Genomic DNA, 16,531 nt, shown 5'->3' on the forward strand with positions numbered 1-16,531 from the left:
CGCCATTTACAGTATGATAGGTAAATTCAGTACCTGGAGAACAAAACCAGACAATTAAACGTATAATTCAACAAATATCTCTGAAAGAATCCCTCTTCGATGGAACTAGTTTCCCAATTTGTAACATATTACGTTACAGAAAATATGAGCAGAAGACAAGTTGTGTGGCTTTCATAAAGTATCCTTCTTATGTTCAACATTGTTTGAGCCTACAGGCACATCAAAGCCACTGACCTCGATACGTTATGAGTTATTCGTTACTTTATATAAATCATATAATAAATCATAGTTATATAAACTTATATCTATGACAAAGAATTTATGATAAAGATAGTCCAACAAGGAGTTCCTTTAGTTGTCCTTTAATTGTCCTTTATATAGTTGTCTTTTAGTTGTCCTTTCGTTGTCCTTTAGTTGTCCTTTCGAAGTGAATTGGATTCAATAAATTTTGAATGATTTTGTGAACCTTAATATTATGAGACGCTGAAGATTCTTCAGATGGATTGAAAACAAATTTTACACAGCTTAGCTTTATTAAATAAGTTCTTCACATGCAAGATATACATTAAAACATGTCTTATAACTGAAACTTCATCGATAAATTAACTATCATGAAATACGTTAAGTTTGTTGACAGGCAACAAGTTAGTTGCAGTGAGTCTGCCAGCATATCCAAGCTTTCTTTTCTAAAGTTCGGTCTTTCTGAAACTTCTCATCCAGTTCTCAAATTCTAGATGAAGAAAGAAAACTTCAACTGAATGTTGATTCTTCTACTGCTATGCAAAAACAGACAGGCATCACAGACCTGTAGGATCAAGCAGGTTATCGCCATTATCGTGAGGTTCAATTTCTGTCCTCCACTCTTCTTCTGTCGTTCGTCCCAGCGCCCTCTTAATTTCATCATAAGACACAAAACCATCTTCATTCCCCAACCCATCGTAATGATTTTGCATCATAGTATACGATGGTTCTGTAAGGATAGAAAATACACATTGTATCATCTTCCTATTAGTCTTTAATCTCATACCATTGCATCTGGCTGAAGCAGATAGCGTTTTTACTGTGGGAATAGTGACTGGTTAAAAGATGATCAGAATCTGCCCATTTATCGTTTACATCATCCTGGTTCAATTTCGGACTCTTTCCCATCAGTGGATTATGGAAATAACTTGTTTCGGGACAAGAAATTGAAGAGACTAGGCTAGTTTCAAGCCATGATATAACAATCCTTAGCAGCAAAACTAACAGGAAAGTTCCTTTTTTGTAGAGGCATTGGTCTACTCAATCGCAGGCAAAAGTTTTTATCCTGAGGACAACTTACATGGATGTAAACTCAACAGATCAGTCTCAACCTGACAACCTAAATATTAGACCTTCAACCTTCACTTACTTGGATTTTCTTTATCGTCACTGTCCTAAATTAGGAGACAAAATATACTATAGAATAAAATCTAGCCTGGCCTTGGCTTGGGATATATTAGGATCTAACACCCTCGACCTCATAGCGACTGATGATTGAGGTCGTTTTAAATTTAATGCTTGTAATTTAGAAAAAATTCGCAGTTAATAGGAGCAATAAAATAAAATTCCTTAATATCCTTTATTTGCCTTGAAAGTCAGTACGAGGTTTTGCTATATATGCTCATGATTATAATGATGACTGATGAGCTGGTTACTATCTGATAAATGATGACAGTGATTACTAGTTTGCCAACACAACATATCAACAATAAACGTTGAAAATCATACATACATTCTTAGCTTCGTCAGCGGCCCGGCTTAAACTGACTACCACGAACAAAAACAGCAACAAGACGATACTTCTTGAAAACACCATGGCTGACAGAATGATCGTTGATAAATTTTGATATTATTATGGAGTCAGCAAGATATGTCTGATGAATTTCACGAGTTTAAATATCGATTTAAATTCAATGCAATCACTCGAGCGGCTCGCTATTCTTCTTTCGAAAATATTTTGCATAAGAATTTTTTTGTTAAAGAACCCTGCAGCGAGTTTGCTAGTGGTTACGCATACCTAACACCCTCACGTTATTCTGCACCATAGACTAGATGATTCGAAGACACGAAAACAATCTTAAATATTTTCCTAATAACTCATTCCATGCTTTGCCTTGTATTATTATAGACAGTGACGAAAGTAGGCGCTTTTAAATCCTCAATAAGAGCTGTATATTATCTAGCTCTAAATAATACACCTTAATACACAATAATTACGTGTCGTAAAAAATTAATAATCTATATAATACATCTTACTTATTTTAAAAAGTATAAAAACTACACAGAGGATTGTGGAGTAGTTGTTGACTGTCTTTGCGAGTTCTCTACAGGCCAAACATCGTTTTTTCTTCCTTGTAATAAAGCAATTACTCTCCGAAGGATTTTTGTAAACAATCCAGGTCTTTCCGCATTGGGTTCTGTTTGATCTGATCTGAGTGTACCGTTTCCTGAGGTGAGGACTTTGTTGGTGTTTGGTCCATGGTCCATGCTTCAGGAAGAAAACTGTTAGATGAGGAAGTCTTTCTTTCATCTTGTTCAAACGCAGCATCTGCGAGACTTGTTACACTGTCTTTCGTCTCGTTCACCACTGCACTTTCACACGCGATGTGTTTTAAAGAGGTTAGGTCTAAAAAACAAGTTCAGGAAATTATATATGCTTTGAAAAGTCTAAAGATGAGGCTAATGGACGATTGCCTTTTCACCATGCGATATTATACTAGTTTATTGTCAGTCTTTACTATGCACAAGAAATATATATCCTCGATCCTTCTCAATTCTCTAGTCTATAGATCAACCATTGAGTCCATCTTACCAGGTTTAGTTCTCTCCAAGTCATTTGGAACAGTACACGAGCTACTCTTGGCTTCAGGCGAAAACTCGTTGAGTTCTTGTGAACTTTCCTCGTATTTTGTCTGTTCTGTTTCGCCCAGTTCTTCATGTTTTGTTTCCACTTGAATCAAGCGAACACGGCTTCGAGACCCAATCTCCTGCTCAGAAATGTTAAGAATTTCTTCATCGACTTCTCGGATTCGACCCAAGCTACTAATTCTGAGATTTGTTTCTAGGAAACCAGATCTCATTCGCCAATGTTTTAGGCTGTCGAAAGGATTTCCACGAACGAAAAGCACAGAAAGTTTGAAGAGATTGTCGTCGTCGTCTTCTTCATCACAAGCTTGTGAAAACGAGTTCACTCCATTATTGCCTTTGTCTTTGAACGTCGAATCTTTTCCGTCATCAACGGAACTTGTTTTTAACCCTTCATTCGCAGAACTTAAACTACAGAAAAATACAATTTCTCTATTATTTTCAGGCCTAACTTGTCTATTTCATTGTAATCATGTTCAACTGAAATTCTGTGCACCTTGTTTTATCGACATTTTCGTAAGCTTCGTAGTCCAATATCTCTGAACCTTCTTCAGGTTTTTGTGCCCCGGAAACTTCACAATCGTCATCAGGAATCATTCCTGTTTAAATTGACAAAAACACAAACGAAATCCACAGCGAATTTTTAATCTAAACCGCACTGTTTTAGCACAATGTTCACAATCAAACCTGTCTATTACGTCAGTAATTAGTAGCTAGTGAATTTACGCGCGGTTTAATTTTCTGCAAAACGTCGATGACCTCGTTCAAAATACCTTTCATTACAACAAGAAATAAATATATATTTAACTTTATTTCATTTACAAAGCAAGTTTACAGCATGATAATACCATTAGTCATTACATTTTCAATTTTTCTCTATAAAAAGACCTGAAGATGCACTATAATTTCCAACTACAGAAATTTTCCCCACGAAAGCTATCTTAAGCAAAGAATCCTTCAAAAGGCCCGTTTAAACTTTTCCGCGATTTTGCGTGAGACTTTCTTCATTTGATAGATGGGAACGAATGGAATAGTTACGTATGGTCGAATAAGGGCACTTTAAGATCACAGAATTCATAACTATTCGCTTGTTTACAGCCATTAATAGATGAAAATTCACGGAAAATCGCGGATAACCTTGTTGAAGTCGTTAACGACAAGACAGGAAGACTGACTAACTCGATTCAACGCTGACTTCATTATTGTTGTAGTTTTCAACGCTCGAATTTTGCGATTGTGTTGTGACCGTTGAAGAGCTGATGGGACATTCAAAGTGAACGCAGTGGAATACCTGTAAGTGTAAAGAAAGAGCTCGCAATGAACTGGAATATAAACACATCGTTAAATATCTTCCACCAAGACTCATATCTTGAAACTTATTAGTTTCACGACTCTTCAATTTCCATGATACAGGATAATTGAGACTCTCACCTCGTTCACGCTATTTCTGGTTCCAATAATTCTTACAAACGTCACTATTTGGGCAGGAAACGTCGCCGTTTGCCAGGACCTGTTATCGAGAAAACAAAATCATATCTTGCCTTGCAAGTTTACATATTATGATTTAACACATACTTTACAAATCGTTCAGGCTGATTCAGCATACCTGCACGCATCATTTCTGTGGTCAGACACGACCTGCCAATTTTGACGATCATTTGAAACTTCGATGTAGTAACTGTACGTTCTCTCATCACAATCCCACAACAGCAAACTACACAAAACAAAACCAATTAGTTTAGGTTTCCTCCTGTAGTAACACTGGATCAATAAGAGATGATCCTTACTGGACCTCTAGGAAGAACAGTTTAGAACTGATAGAGTTATCCAGTATAAATAAAGTTAGTTTAGTTTAGGTTTCCTCCTGTAGTAACACTGAATCATTAAGGGATGATCCTTACTGGACCTCTAGGAAGAACAGTTTAGAACTGATAGAGCTATCCAGTATAAATAAAGTTAGTTTAGTTTAGGTTTCTTTCTGTAATAACACTGGATCAATAAGAGAACTTTAAGTTTATAAATAATCCTAACACAACAAGAATGTGTTATGCACTGGTCCAAAAGTACATACCGCAATGAATCAATGATATATGGTTGTGCTAACTGGACCACTATGGCTCCGCTGCCCAGCTGATGACAGGTGTAACCAGAGTCCCAATCATAATTCTTGGTATCATTATTCAAGAGAACATTACGACTGCGACTGACTCCTTCAATGACGGTCGCACTCGCTTCAATGCTTGCAACATTCTCCTTTGCAACTAAAGAAATAGTGCCAAAGAATTTATTGAGCTACTTTGTAGGAAAAAAGCAAAGCTGAAAGACTGCTATGTGAGAATTGGACGTTTCAAAAATGATGACATACTTAGGACATTATTTTCACCAATCTTGTGTTGTTTTGATGAGAACATGCATTCAAAATGCACAACATGAAATATTCTGTTTACTGTATTGTGTGTTCCTACAAGTCGAACATACCTAGGGAATGAACAAAACACAAATTTTCAGGCTTTTCCCAGCTTACTTGCTACAAAGTAGAAATGTCAATATTTTACTTCACCTTACGACCCTCGGTTCAAAATGCAAGGTCTGCCAAGAGTGACATAAATATTGCGAATAATCAATAATCCTGATCCAATCTTGATTATCCATTGAGATTTCAATGTAGTATGAATATGATCTCATATCTCTGTCCCAGAGAAGCATCTTAATAGTGTTAATTAGCGATGGTCGACCAAGACGTACCACAATTGAGCGACCTTCTTCCAAGTAGTGTAACGTGAAGCCTTTGTCCATGTCGAAACTTGTGATATCAGAATCAAGCAGTGCGTCTGGGAATTCACCTTCGATTACTTCGGCACCAAGATGCGGCAAGGCTACGTTTTCATCCATGTCTGTTGGAACATTTGCTAGGATTAGTTAATGGTTATAATCTAAGTAAAATAAGCTTACATCATGGACCTCTGAACTTGTGGTTCAGTCAGTCTAGTCTGTCCACAATGTAGGCTAGTTTATTAATCATTCATACCATGATCATGCCCACTTAGTTACCTACCAAGATGACCACGGAAATTCATCTCCATCAAACGACTTTCTGTTTTAAGTTTGATTGCGTCCAATATAGCATCTGCTGAGAACAACTTGGAAGGTCTCACAGTATGAAAGAGATCATGAAGACCAATCAAAGGCAGTCGGACATTAGACAACACTTCCCTGTTCACCACCTCAGGATTCTCTTCGATCCAACACTGGATTGCTCGGAATATTTCCACCTCTGGCGCACAGAATGAATCTCGCTTCGTTATGCTCACAAGACCGACTTCTGAGAGGCTTGCAAAGTCAGCTGTATTCTGAAGCATTTCCACGGCATGTCTGTCGGCGAAATTTAAACAGGTCTCCAGAACCTCGTCCAGCTGATACAAGCAAGCAATGTCAACTATACGACAAATATTGTTCACATCCAAGTTTCCCTTCAGATAGCCGGAGGTAGCACTTTCCAGAGCAAGGAATCCGTATTTATGCGCTAAACCCAAGAGATCTAATACATGTTCCTCGTTCAGATCACGCAGAAATATTCGTCCTGTGTATAAATATTTTAAAAGCGTTCCAAAGGCCGGAGCAGACGTCTCTTTAAGTACGATTTCTGCCTCTGGTTTGGATTCGCGCATTCCGCCGAACAGCAGAGCACGAAAATACTCGCATCTCGACGCCAAAAACACCCTGTGCGCTGGAAATTTCTTGTCCTCAACTATGAAAGTGACATCGGTGAATTCTGAGGAATGAAGCAGTGCCCCCAGTTGAGACGACAGCAGTTCGACATGATCGACTTCTCCGCTTGGAAGAGAAGTGTTGCTTGAAAATGAGCTTGAACGTAGCTCGTGGCTATCTGCCATAAAGGTAGAGACTCTGCTTTATCGCATTTCAGAAACAAACCAGCGTCTCCTTTCGTTTTCGACTCAAAAACAGCATTTTTCAATGTACAAGTACACAAACTTTGTTTATATTTCTTTATATTTTTTAAACCGACCGGAAGTTCTTCAACCCGCAAACAGGTGCGACGGGATGACGGGCTGAGGACAGTGGCTGATCTATATAAAAGCCTGTAGTGTTCCTATATTTATTTTCAGTTGAAGCGCCTGGGAACGAGGCTGGGTTGAGGCAATTTGTAGTTTGCAGTAGATTTTGAATAAGATTCATACTATTTAGTGTTTACCATGCTATTATCTGAATGTCCAACACAGTATTTCATTGTATCTTTGCCTCTAAGTAAATATGGACTAAATGAAAGTCACGTAAAGAGCATATTTTTATAACAGACCTACGTTATGAGCAGAAGCGATGCGCAGAAGCAGTGACATATATACAAAACTATGCTCTCAAAATAATTAACTGGAGTGGAATGAGTTTTTTATATCAATCTATGATCAGATAGTGTGGACAGAGCGAAAGAAACGAGGTTGATTTATGATAAAGCCTGATTTACCATTTAACCGTATCGTATTTCTGTTTCTAGACAATAATATATACGACGTCTTTCGCTACAATATTGAGGCGAAAGCCAAATTTAATAAAGGCCAGGATTTATGAGGATATCATGAGTTACCATTGAAATGAACCGAGCCACTCCCTGACACCAAAAATAAAACAATCGTTGGAGAGTTACAAAAACTATTATTTACCATAAAATTAAAACTGTTAAAATTAGGAAAATAAGTACAAATTACTATCAATATATTCATACGCTCAAAGCGCGTTCTTTGTATTTGGACTAGATTATATTATTGGTGCATGCTGCTTACTAAATTGTATTAGGGTAATTGCATTATCTATATATAATTATAAAAACTAGCATTGGCTGTCCAACTCCCCGCCAGATAATAGGTGTGAGATCAGTGGCAAGTCTGGGTTGGAGGTCCTAGAGCGTCTTCTTGCCAGCCTAGGAGAAGATTCAGTGGGGTGCCTAACTACATGTTTACCAGACTCTAATGAGTTATTATTACTTTGTAAACTGGAGCTAGACGTATTATTTTGCTGAAACGATTGCTCCAAACTACGAATTCGAGATTGCAAAGACGGAGTAATCATTTCTTCAGTTCCAACGGTCTGAGTGGTTGCAATGCTGACAGATGAACTTCCACCAGAATGGTATCTATCTTCCACAGACATTTGAGATCTAAAGCTAGGATCACTATCAGAATGTCTCAGTTTCACATCATCAACATATTCTCCATTCGTGTCCGCGCTTTGATCAGAAGAGCGCCGTCTCTCAAACTTCGTTTGATTACCACGAAAGGAGTGCTCAGGAACTGACCGACTCTTCTTTTTTAGTTTCGTTGACCGCTCTCGCCCGACCGATTGTCTGACGATATTTTGGCGTCGAAGTTCTTGCGCTTTCTTGTGCTCAATCATCTCGTTTATCCAGCGTTGAACGATCTGAGCTTGTTCCTCCTTCGATCTTCTACGGTGAGTCGCGCGGTTGTAACTCGGGTCCAGGTAGTACTCGTGTCGCACCTCGTGAGATGCACTCGTTTGAACAGGTTTCTGTAGACTCTCGGTGCTACCCAGTTCATTTGGAAGCCAGGTGACCGAGGGTAACTGAAGGTACGTCGGTGGTAGGATTTGACTTCTCGGACGATCGTTCCGCTTGCGTCGGGGTTTCTTCTTCCGATATACGGTGTCGGTTTGTGTCTGTATCGATTTCGACGCCGACGACGGAGAGGTTACAAGGTAGTCCTCGCTAGAATCGGGTCGTTTCGCATGATTTCGTCGATTTATCCAAAGATTACTCTTGACATCCCTGCGTTGCCAGAGTAACGCGACTGGTTCGTCTGACAGCGGAACGAGGTAAGATGAGAAACCTCTGGAATCAGGTGATCTTTGCGTTAATGGTTTTGCAACAGCATAATGACCGTCCGCATGGAATGCCGGGTAGTTGAAGCCTTTACCAATCGCAATCTCCCTGCCTGGCGAGCGATGCTGGTCGGGGGAATAACGTGCGTATTTCGCTGGACGAACGTCAACGCCTTGTTCGACGAGTGGCGCCGGCGAATTTGAGGGTTGGAATGGGATCGACGAGGAGCATAGGAGGATTTTTGTAGACGCCTGTTCTCCGGAGGACGATTTTCAACACTTGAATCAGAATCCAAATCCTACCAGAAAAAAAAACAGGATTCATGTTATATTCACAATTCCAAAACCAAAGGTGTTTAGTAAATAAAATGAAAAACTGGGTTTCCTTTCGGCAAGGCAAGCGATCACATGTGACAATGTTAAAAAGCTGCGAGTCGCTCAATCTCACCAAAGATAAACCCAGGAGGCGCATGCAACGTTTGACATATCACAACTATAACTACGTTAAGAAATTGTTAATATTTTACGTGCACTCAAGATTCGAAACATTCATTTCTTCGGTCGTTAGAGATATTAGTGCAATTCGGATAGCGAAAAATTAGGTACGAAACACTGAATTTCATTTACAGCATTGCGTATGTCCAATGTTGCACACAGATTTCAATACCAGGTTACCTGGTGTGTGTTTGGTGCCCTCGTGTTAATGGTATTTTTGTGGTCTGATGGTTACCAGGAGGTGCGCAATATCGAGGTCAGATTAGTCGTTGTTGGACTGAACAATTCTTCCAAGAGAGTGGTCCTTCGCAGCATCTGGTTTGGACGCGTCCATCGACTTGCCATGTAAACGTTTGCCAGAATTGAATTTGATTGAGTTGGACAACGATTTCCAATTTGGGTTGACGGTTGAAGCCTTGCTGAGAAGCATTTCACGTAAGATCATATCGTAGTTTATCAATAATGTCTGCACACTGTTGTTCAGATCCGGCTTGTGCAAGTAATAAATATTTCAAGTAAGACAACAAACAACAGCACTTTATAAAATGTTTCAACTAAAAATTTATTTTGCGGATTAAACTTAACTCGTCAAAAATTATTACAATTTGCTTGCGAAAAATCAACCGTATAACGAGCAAGTATATTATTATCATTTGGTTTACATAAAATGCTAAACTATTTTTTACAAAAATGAACTATAAATTTACAACTATGCTAGTGATGTACTTATTTTCCCCCCGAATATGGAAATTTCGTGAAAGAAATAACTCAGAAACTGTTGATTAAAACTAAACCCAATGTAAAGTTATTATTTTAAACAAGACGAAAATGTGAAATACGTGAACTAGAGAACTTGCCAACTAGTTCATTTGCGGATATTTTAAATTGATTGTAAAAGGCAGTATTCTTTGTTAAGGCTTCACGAAACTTGCATATTTTCAAACCACACCCTTTTACTTATTTTTTCAGCCACACAAAGTCAATGGAATATAGAATCTTAGATAAATCTTAAATAAAGTTATGTCGTTAAATATCAACCGTGCAAATGAATTCAGTAGCGCTTAAACAGCGGGACATTATTTTCTTATGTTTCCATCCACGAACAATCTATAAACTAAAAGTAAATTGTATCTAGAATAATCCTAAATGTTTCTATATAAGTGTTTCTTTACTGCGCGCGTTTGATAATAATAATCTGTTCAACGAAAGTTCTATATACTTGTATTACTAAATTATTTAGGTTTGTCTTTTGATTCTTCGAGAAGTTTTTTGCGTTCTTGTAAAGTTAATCTCTTATGACCACCTTCCTTGCTTTGTTGTGGGTCTGATGTGGGGCTCGAGAGCATCCATTCTGATCGTTTTTCCATTGACCAACGCCGCCTGTCTTCCATAGCATCGTCGCTCTTTTCGGACGAAGCTCTCACCTGTCGGATCTCTTCGTCTAGGAGTTCGGGGAATGTTCGGGATAAGCTCGGAACCTGGACGACATGGGTTCGGGATGTCATCGTTCTCGAAGTGGAACTGGTTGATATAGTGGAGGACGAACTCAACACGGTTCTTTCGGTAGATGCTGTTCCACTACCAAGGGTTAACTCAACGGGTTGACCAACGGTGTGCTGCCCAGCTGCAATTCCTTTCAAGCCTCCAAATCCAATACTCGTGTCTCCTTGCCTTGTGAATACACTTCTTGTCGAATACGAGGACTGTTGTGCTACAACGCTGCTGGTTGTCTTCATCGACGTTGTTCCCGTTGTTGCAGTAGTTTTTGATTCATCGTCATCTTTCAAGATAACCGTTACGGGTTTGAGCAATCGACCTTTCTCGCTTGCAAGATCTTCAGTAGATGCAGATTTTGCACGGGCTGAAAGTCCGGGAAGTTGCGACGATCCGTAACTTCTGGAGACATCCATTGATACAGGTCGTCGCTTGTAGCCACCGCTTGCTTCTCGTTCTGCTGGCAAGCTAAGACGCCCGGTGCGTGATGAGGAAAAGATGATCTGCTTGATGTCACGAGGATCCATCGAGTCGATTGAGGATTCTAGTTCAGCCATTTCGGCGCTGCTCTCGACTTTCGTTTCAACGGTAGATTGAACGGCAGGTTCTCCTGTGCCAAAACTGGCGCTGGAAGACTCGAACTTCGTGGATTTTGTTGCGTAGGTTCGAACGGTTGTGGATGATGTCTGGACTCGCGAGGAAGACGAGAAAGATGCCGTACTGAGTGTGTCTAGCTTTGGAACCATTACAGTATTCTTCGAGATTGTAGGTACTGTTGTGGTAGAGCTCGTATCACCAGTTGAAATACCCGTGCGGCCTTGGCGCTGTGTTCGGAATATAAACTCTTTAATATCATCTGATTTCATGTCTTGAATACTCGAGTCAAGCGTAGCGTCATCGACATCTGTTGAACGTGTTCGTAAACGGGCTGCCGTGCTTGTGGGCTCTACGGAGACTTTCGTAGTAGAAATTCCGACATTCGTGTCGACATCAGCAGACGGAAGATCCAAATCTGCTTCGATCAGACTAAAATCAACGTCACGATTAATGTCGGGTAAGTCACGTTTGGAACTCGTGACGTCTTCGCTAACAAGAGGACCGGTAGGTTTTGGTTTCGGGATTTCAGCTGGTTTGTCGTCCACTTCATACTCTAAGTCAACATTTCCAAATGATGATCCACCAGGGGGGGCTGAAAACAGATCTCCTCCTGCCGTTGACACGCTGATGTCTTGGTCTACATTTGCCGATGGAAGAGCAACTTCGCTTTCAAAATCACCAAAATCAATGTCTCCAAAATCGATGTCACGATTTACGTCCGATAACTCGCGTGCAGAACGCGAGACGCTTTCGTCGACTCCCCCACCAAATCCAACAGACGCAGGAAAGAGATCCCCCCCGGGAGCGGACTCTACCTCGACAACACTTTCTGGCTTCGATATTGTGAAACTTTGATCAATCGTCGAGTCAGACGTCTTTGCATCGAAATCTGACACAAGAAGATTTATATCGCCAGAGTCGAACTTCATCGATGTATCTGTGCTTCCACTGTAGTAGGGCTTACTTCCTTTGACATCAGCAGATATTCCACTGGACACTCCACCACCAACCAAACCGAAAAGTTTTGGTTTTTTCAGTTTTCTTTTAATCCTACCGCCTTCGCCATCTGACGTATCGCTACCACTGCTAATGTCAACTTTGGGTTCTTTTACACCAAATCCAAATTTAGGTATTTTGAGTTTGCGTTTTATTCTGCCTCCTTCTCCGTCTGAGGTTTCACTACCGCTGTCATCAGGTTTGCTACTTTTGATATCGACCGAAGGTCCACTTAAATTAACTCCAAACTTCGGCATCTTCAGCTTTCTTTTAACACGTCCACCTTCTCCGTCCGAGGTTTCGCTGCTGCTGCCGCCATCAGGCTTGGGCGCTTTCACGTCCACATCAACGGTCGGGATTCCGAATTTAGCTTTTGCTTCACCTTCACCATCAGATTCACTGTCGCCTTTCGTTTTTTTGCTCTTTTTGTCTTTCGACTTACGGAAACTGGGCAGTTTGAATTTCTTCTTCTTTTGTTTGTCCTGTTTAACGTCGCCCTCAATCTCCACTACTGGCATCTTTAGTCTTCTTTTAATTCTTCCTCCCTGACCATCAGACGTCTCACTACCGCTGCTGTCATCGTCTTTTGATCCACTGAGGCCACCGGAGAAACCAAATCCAACCTTGGGCAATTTCAGTTTTCTTTTAACTCTTCCTCCTTCTCCATCTGATGTTTCACTGTCACTATCTCCCTTGTCCTTCACACCACCGGAGATACCAAATCCAGGAAGTTTCAACTTTCGTTTAATTCTACCACCTTCACCATCAGACGTCTCGCTACCACTGCTATCACCATCACCTCTCTTTTGGACCTTTGATACCACCAGATATTCCAAAACCACCAGAAGGCATTTTGAGCTTACGTTTTATTCTTCCACCATGTCCGTCCGAGGTCTCGCTACCACTGTCGTCCGGTTTGACTGCTTTTACGTCCATATCCAACGTCGGTATTTCAAATTTCTTATTTATTTCATGTTCATTATCATCATCGGATATGTCATTGGCAATCTCTTTCTTTGCTTTTAACTTTTTATCCTTTTTGCTGCCGCCGCCACCAAATCCGAATTTCAGTAAACCGAACTTCTTTTTCTTTCCCTTTCCTTTTATATCCCCTTCAACTGCCACTTCTGGCACTTTCACTTTACGTTTGATTCTACCACCATTACCATCAGATGTGTCACTATCGCTGCCGTCACCCTTCGATCCTTTGATACCACCAGAGATGCCAAAACCACCAGAAGGCATTTTGAGCTTTCGTTTTATTCGGCCACCATGACCGTCTGATGTTTCACTACCACTGCTATCACCATCACCTTTTGGACCTTTCATACCACCAGATATCCCAAACCCACCAGAAGGCATTTTGAGCTTTCGTTTAATTCTTCCACCATGACCATCTGATGTTTCACTACCACTGCTATCACCATCACCTTTTGGACCTTTGATACCACCAGATATCCCAAAACCACCAGAAGGCATTTTGAGCTTTCGTTTAATTCTTCCACCATGACCATCTGATGTTTCACTACCACTGCTATCACCATCACCTTTGGGTCCTTTGATACCACCAGATATCCCAAAGCCGCCGGAAGGCATTTTGAGCCTTCGTTTGATTCTTCCACCATGACCATCTGATGTTTCGCTACCACTGCTATCACCATCACGTTTTGGTCCTTTGATGCCACCAGATATTCCAAAACCACCAGAAGGCAATTTCAGTTTTCTTTTTATTCTTCCACCATGACCATCTGATGTTTCACTACCACTGCTATCACCATCACCTTTGGGTCCTTTGATACCACCAGAAATACCAAAACCACCAGAAGGCAATTTCAGTTTTCTTTTTATTCTTCCACCTTGACCATCTGATGTTTCACTACCACTGCTATCACCATCACCTTTGGGACCTTTGATACCACCAGATACTCCAATACCACCAGAAGGCAATTTCAGTTTTCTCTTAATTCTTCCCCCTTGACCATCTGATGTTTCACTGTCACTACTTTCCTTATCTTTTTCTTTCTTTGATTTCTTTTTAGACTTTTTACTTCCGAATCCAAACTTTGGTAAGCCAATATGGAACTTTCCTTTTTTCTTTCCTCCCTCATCATCCGAACTATCATCTTTAGATTTTGAATGTTTCAAATCACTGTCTATTTTCCCACCGGCTCCGGCTTTCATTCCTACGGATGGAAGCTTTAGTTTTCTTTTAATTCTACCACCTTCTCCATCAGAAGTTGAACTGCCGCTGTCGTCTTATTCTTGGTCCTTTGATACCACCAGATATCCCAAAACCACCAGAAGGCATTTTGAGCTTTCGTTTAATTCTTCCACCATGACCATCTGATGTTTCGCTACCACTGCTATCACCATCACCTTTTGGTCCTTTGATACCACCAGATATCCCAAACCCACCAGAAGGCATTTTGAGCTTTCGTTTAATTCTTCCACCATGACCATCTGATGTTTCGCTACCACTGCTATCACCATCACCTTTTGGTCCTTTGATACCACCAGATATCCCAAAGCCGCCGGAAGGCATTTTGAGCCTTCGTTTAATTCTTCCACCATGACCATCTGATGTTTCATTACCACTGCTATCACCATCACCTTTGGGTCCTTTGATACCACCAGAAATACCAAAACCACCAGAAGGCAATTTCAGTTTTCTTTTTATTCTTCCACCTTGACCATCTGATGTTTCACTATCACTGCTATCACCATCACCTTTGGGTCCTTTGATACCACCAGAAATACCAAAACCACCAGAAGGCAATTTCAATTTTCTTTTTATTCTTCCACCATGACCATCTGATGTTTCACTACCACTGCTATCACCATCACCTTTGGGTCCTTTGATACCACCAGAAATACCAAAACCACCAGAAGGCAATTTCAGTTTTCTTTTTATTCTTCCACCATGACCATCTGATGTTTCACTACCACTGCTATCACCATCACCTTTGGGTCCTTTGATACCACCAGATATCCCAAAGCCGCCGGAAGGCATTTTGAGCCTTCGTTTAATTCTTCCACCATGACCATCTGATGTTTCACTACCACTGCTATCACCATCACCTTTTGGACCTTTGATGCCACCAGATATTCCAAAACCACCAGAAGGCAATTTCAGTTTTCTTTTTATTCTTCCACCATGACCATCTGATGTTTCACTACCACTGCTATCACCATCACCTTTGGGTCCTTTGATACCACCAGAAATACCAAACCACCAGAAGGCAATTTCAGTTTTCTTTTTATTCTTCCACCTTGACCATCTGATGTTTCACTATCACTGCTATCACCATCACCTTTGGGTCCTTTGATACCACCAGAAATACCAAAACCACCAGAAGGCAATTTCAGTTTTCTTTTTATTCTTCCACCATGACCATCTGATGTTTCACTACCACTGCTATCACCATCACCTTTGGGACCTTTGATACCACCAGAAATACCAAAACCACCAGAAGGCAATTTCAGTTTTCTCTTAATTCTTCCCCCTTGACCATCTGATGTTTCACTGTCACTACTTTCCTTATCTTTTTCTTTCTTTGATTTCTTTTTAGACTTTTTACTTCCGAATCCAAACTTTGGTAAGCCAATATGGAACTTTCCTTTTTTCTTTCCTCCCTCATCATCGGAACTATCATCTTTAGATTTTGAATGTTTCAAATCACTGTCTATTTTCCCCCCGGCTCCGGCTTTCATTCCTACGGATGGAAGCTTTAGTTTTCTTTTAATTCTACCACCTTCTCCATCAGAAGTTGAACTGCCGCTGTCGTCTGGTTTGGGTCCTTTGATACCACCAGAAATACCAATACCACCAGAAGGCATTTTGAGCTTTCGTTTAATTCTCCCACCATGACCATCTGATGTTTCACTACCACTGCTATCACCATCACCTTTTGGTCCTTTGATGCCACCAGATATTCCAAAACCACCAGAAGGCAATTTCAGTTTTCTCTTAATTCTTCCTCCTTGACCATCTGATGTTTCACTACCACTATCTTTATCTCCTTTGCCTCTGCCTGATATTCCAATATCAAAACCACCACCAACTTTAGGCATTTTCAGTCTTCTCTTAATTCGTCCACCTTGGCCATCTGATGTTTCACTTCCGCTGTCACCTTCTATCTTTGGTAAGCTAAAATCTCCACCAAAATCTCCGTGTCCAGATGGCTGTGACTCAAGTTGAGTATCAACTTCTGCC

General features: G+C 40.5%; 3 protein-coding genes across 3 annotated transcripts; all 3 read right to left on the reverse strand.

Annotated features, from left to right (window-relative positions):
- Positions 1 to 453: 453 nt before the first annotated feature.
- LOC114520127 lies at positions 454 to 2,024 on the reverse strand. The gene is made up of 4 exons (XM_028540345.1): positions 1,754 to 2,024; positions 1,391 to 1,415; positions 806 to 970; positions 454 to 730 (listed from the first exon to the last, which is right to left on the reverse strand). Exons 1-4 carry the CDS (start codon positions 1,835 to 1,837, stop codon positions 687 to 689), a joined length of 318 nt encoding a protein of 105 aa, XP_028396146.1. The 5' UTR covers positions 1,838 to 2,024; the 3' UTR covers positions 454 to 686.
- Positions 2,025 to 3,715: 1,691 nt separating this feature from the next.
- Positions 3,716 to 6,919, reverse strand: LOC114520248 (BTB/POZ domain-containing protein 9-like). Its single transcript, XM_028540480.1, has 7 exons — positions 5,942 to 6,919; positions 5,447 to 5,780; positions 5,252 to 5,364; positions 4,958 to 5,147; positions 4,493 to 4,600; positions 4,318 to 4,396; positions 3,716 to 4,177 (listed from the first exon to the last, which is right to left on the reverse strand). Exons 1-7 carry the CDS (start codon positions 6,777 to 6,779, stop codon positions 4,061 to 4,063), a joined length of 1,779 nt encoding a protein of 592 aa, XP_028396281.1. The 5' UTR covers positions 6,780 to 6,919; the 3' UTR covers positions 3,716 to 4,060.
- A 5,919-nt stretch (positions 6,920 to 12,838) lies between these two features.
- LOC114520198 (S-antigen protein-like) lies at positions 12,839 to 16,389 on the reverse strand. The gene is made up of 3 exons (XM_028540425.1): positions 15,588 to 16,389; positions 14,584 to 15,522; positions 12,839 to 13,871 (listed from the first exon to the last, which is right to left on the reverse strand). Exons 1-3 carry the CDS (start codon positions 16,387 to 16,389, stop codon positions 13,114 to 13,116), a joined length of 2,499 nt encoding a protein of 832 aa, XP_028396226.1. The 3' UTR covers positions 12,839 to 13,113.
- Between the last annotated feature and the right edge of the window lie 142 nt (positions 16,390 to 16,531).

The sequence above is a fragment of the Dendronephthya gigantea genome, unplaced genomic scaffold (assembly GCF_004324835.1).
Source record: "Dendronephthya gigantea isolate DGI-Jeju-01 unplaced genomic scaffold, DenGig_1.0 000015F, whole genome shotgun sequence".
NCBI lineage: Eukaryota > Metazoa > Cnidaria > Anthozoa > Malacalcyonacea > Nephtheidae > Dendronephthya > Dendronephthya gigantea.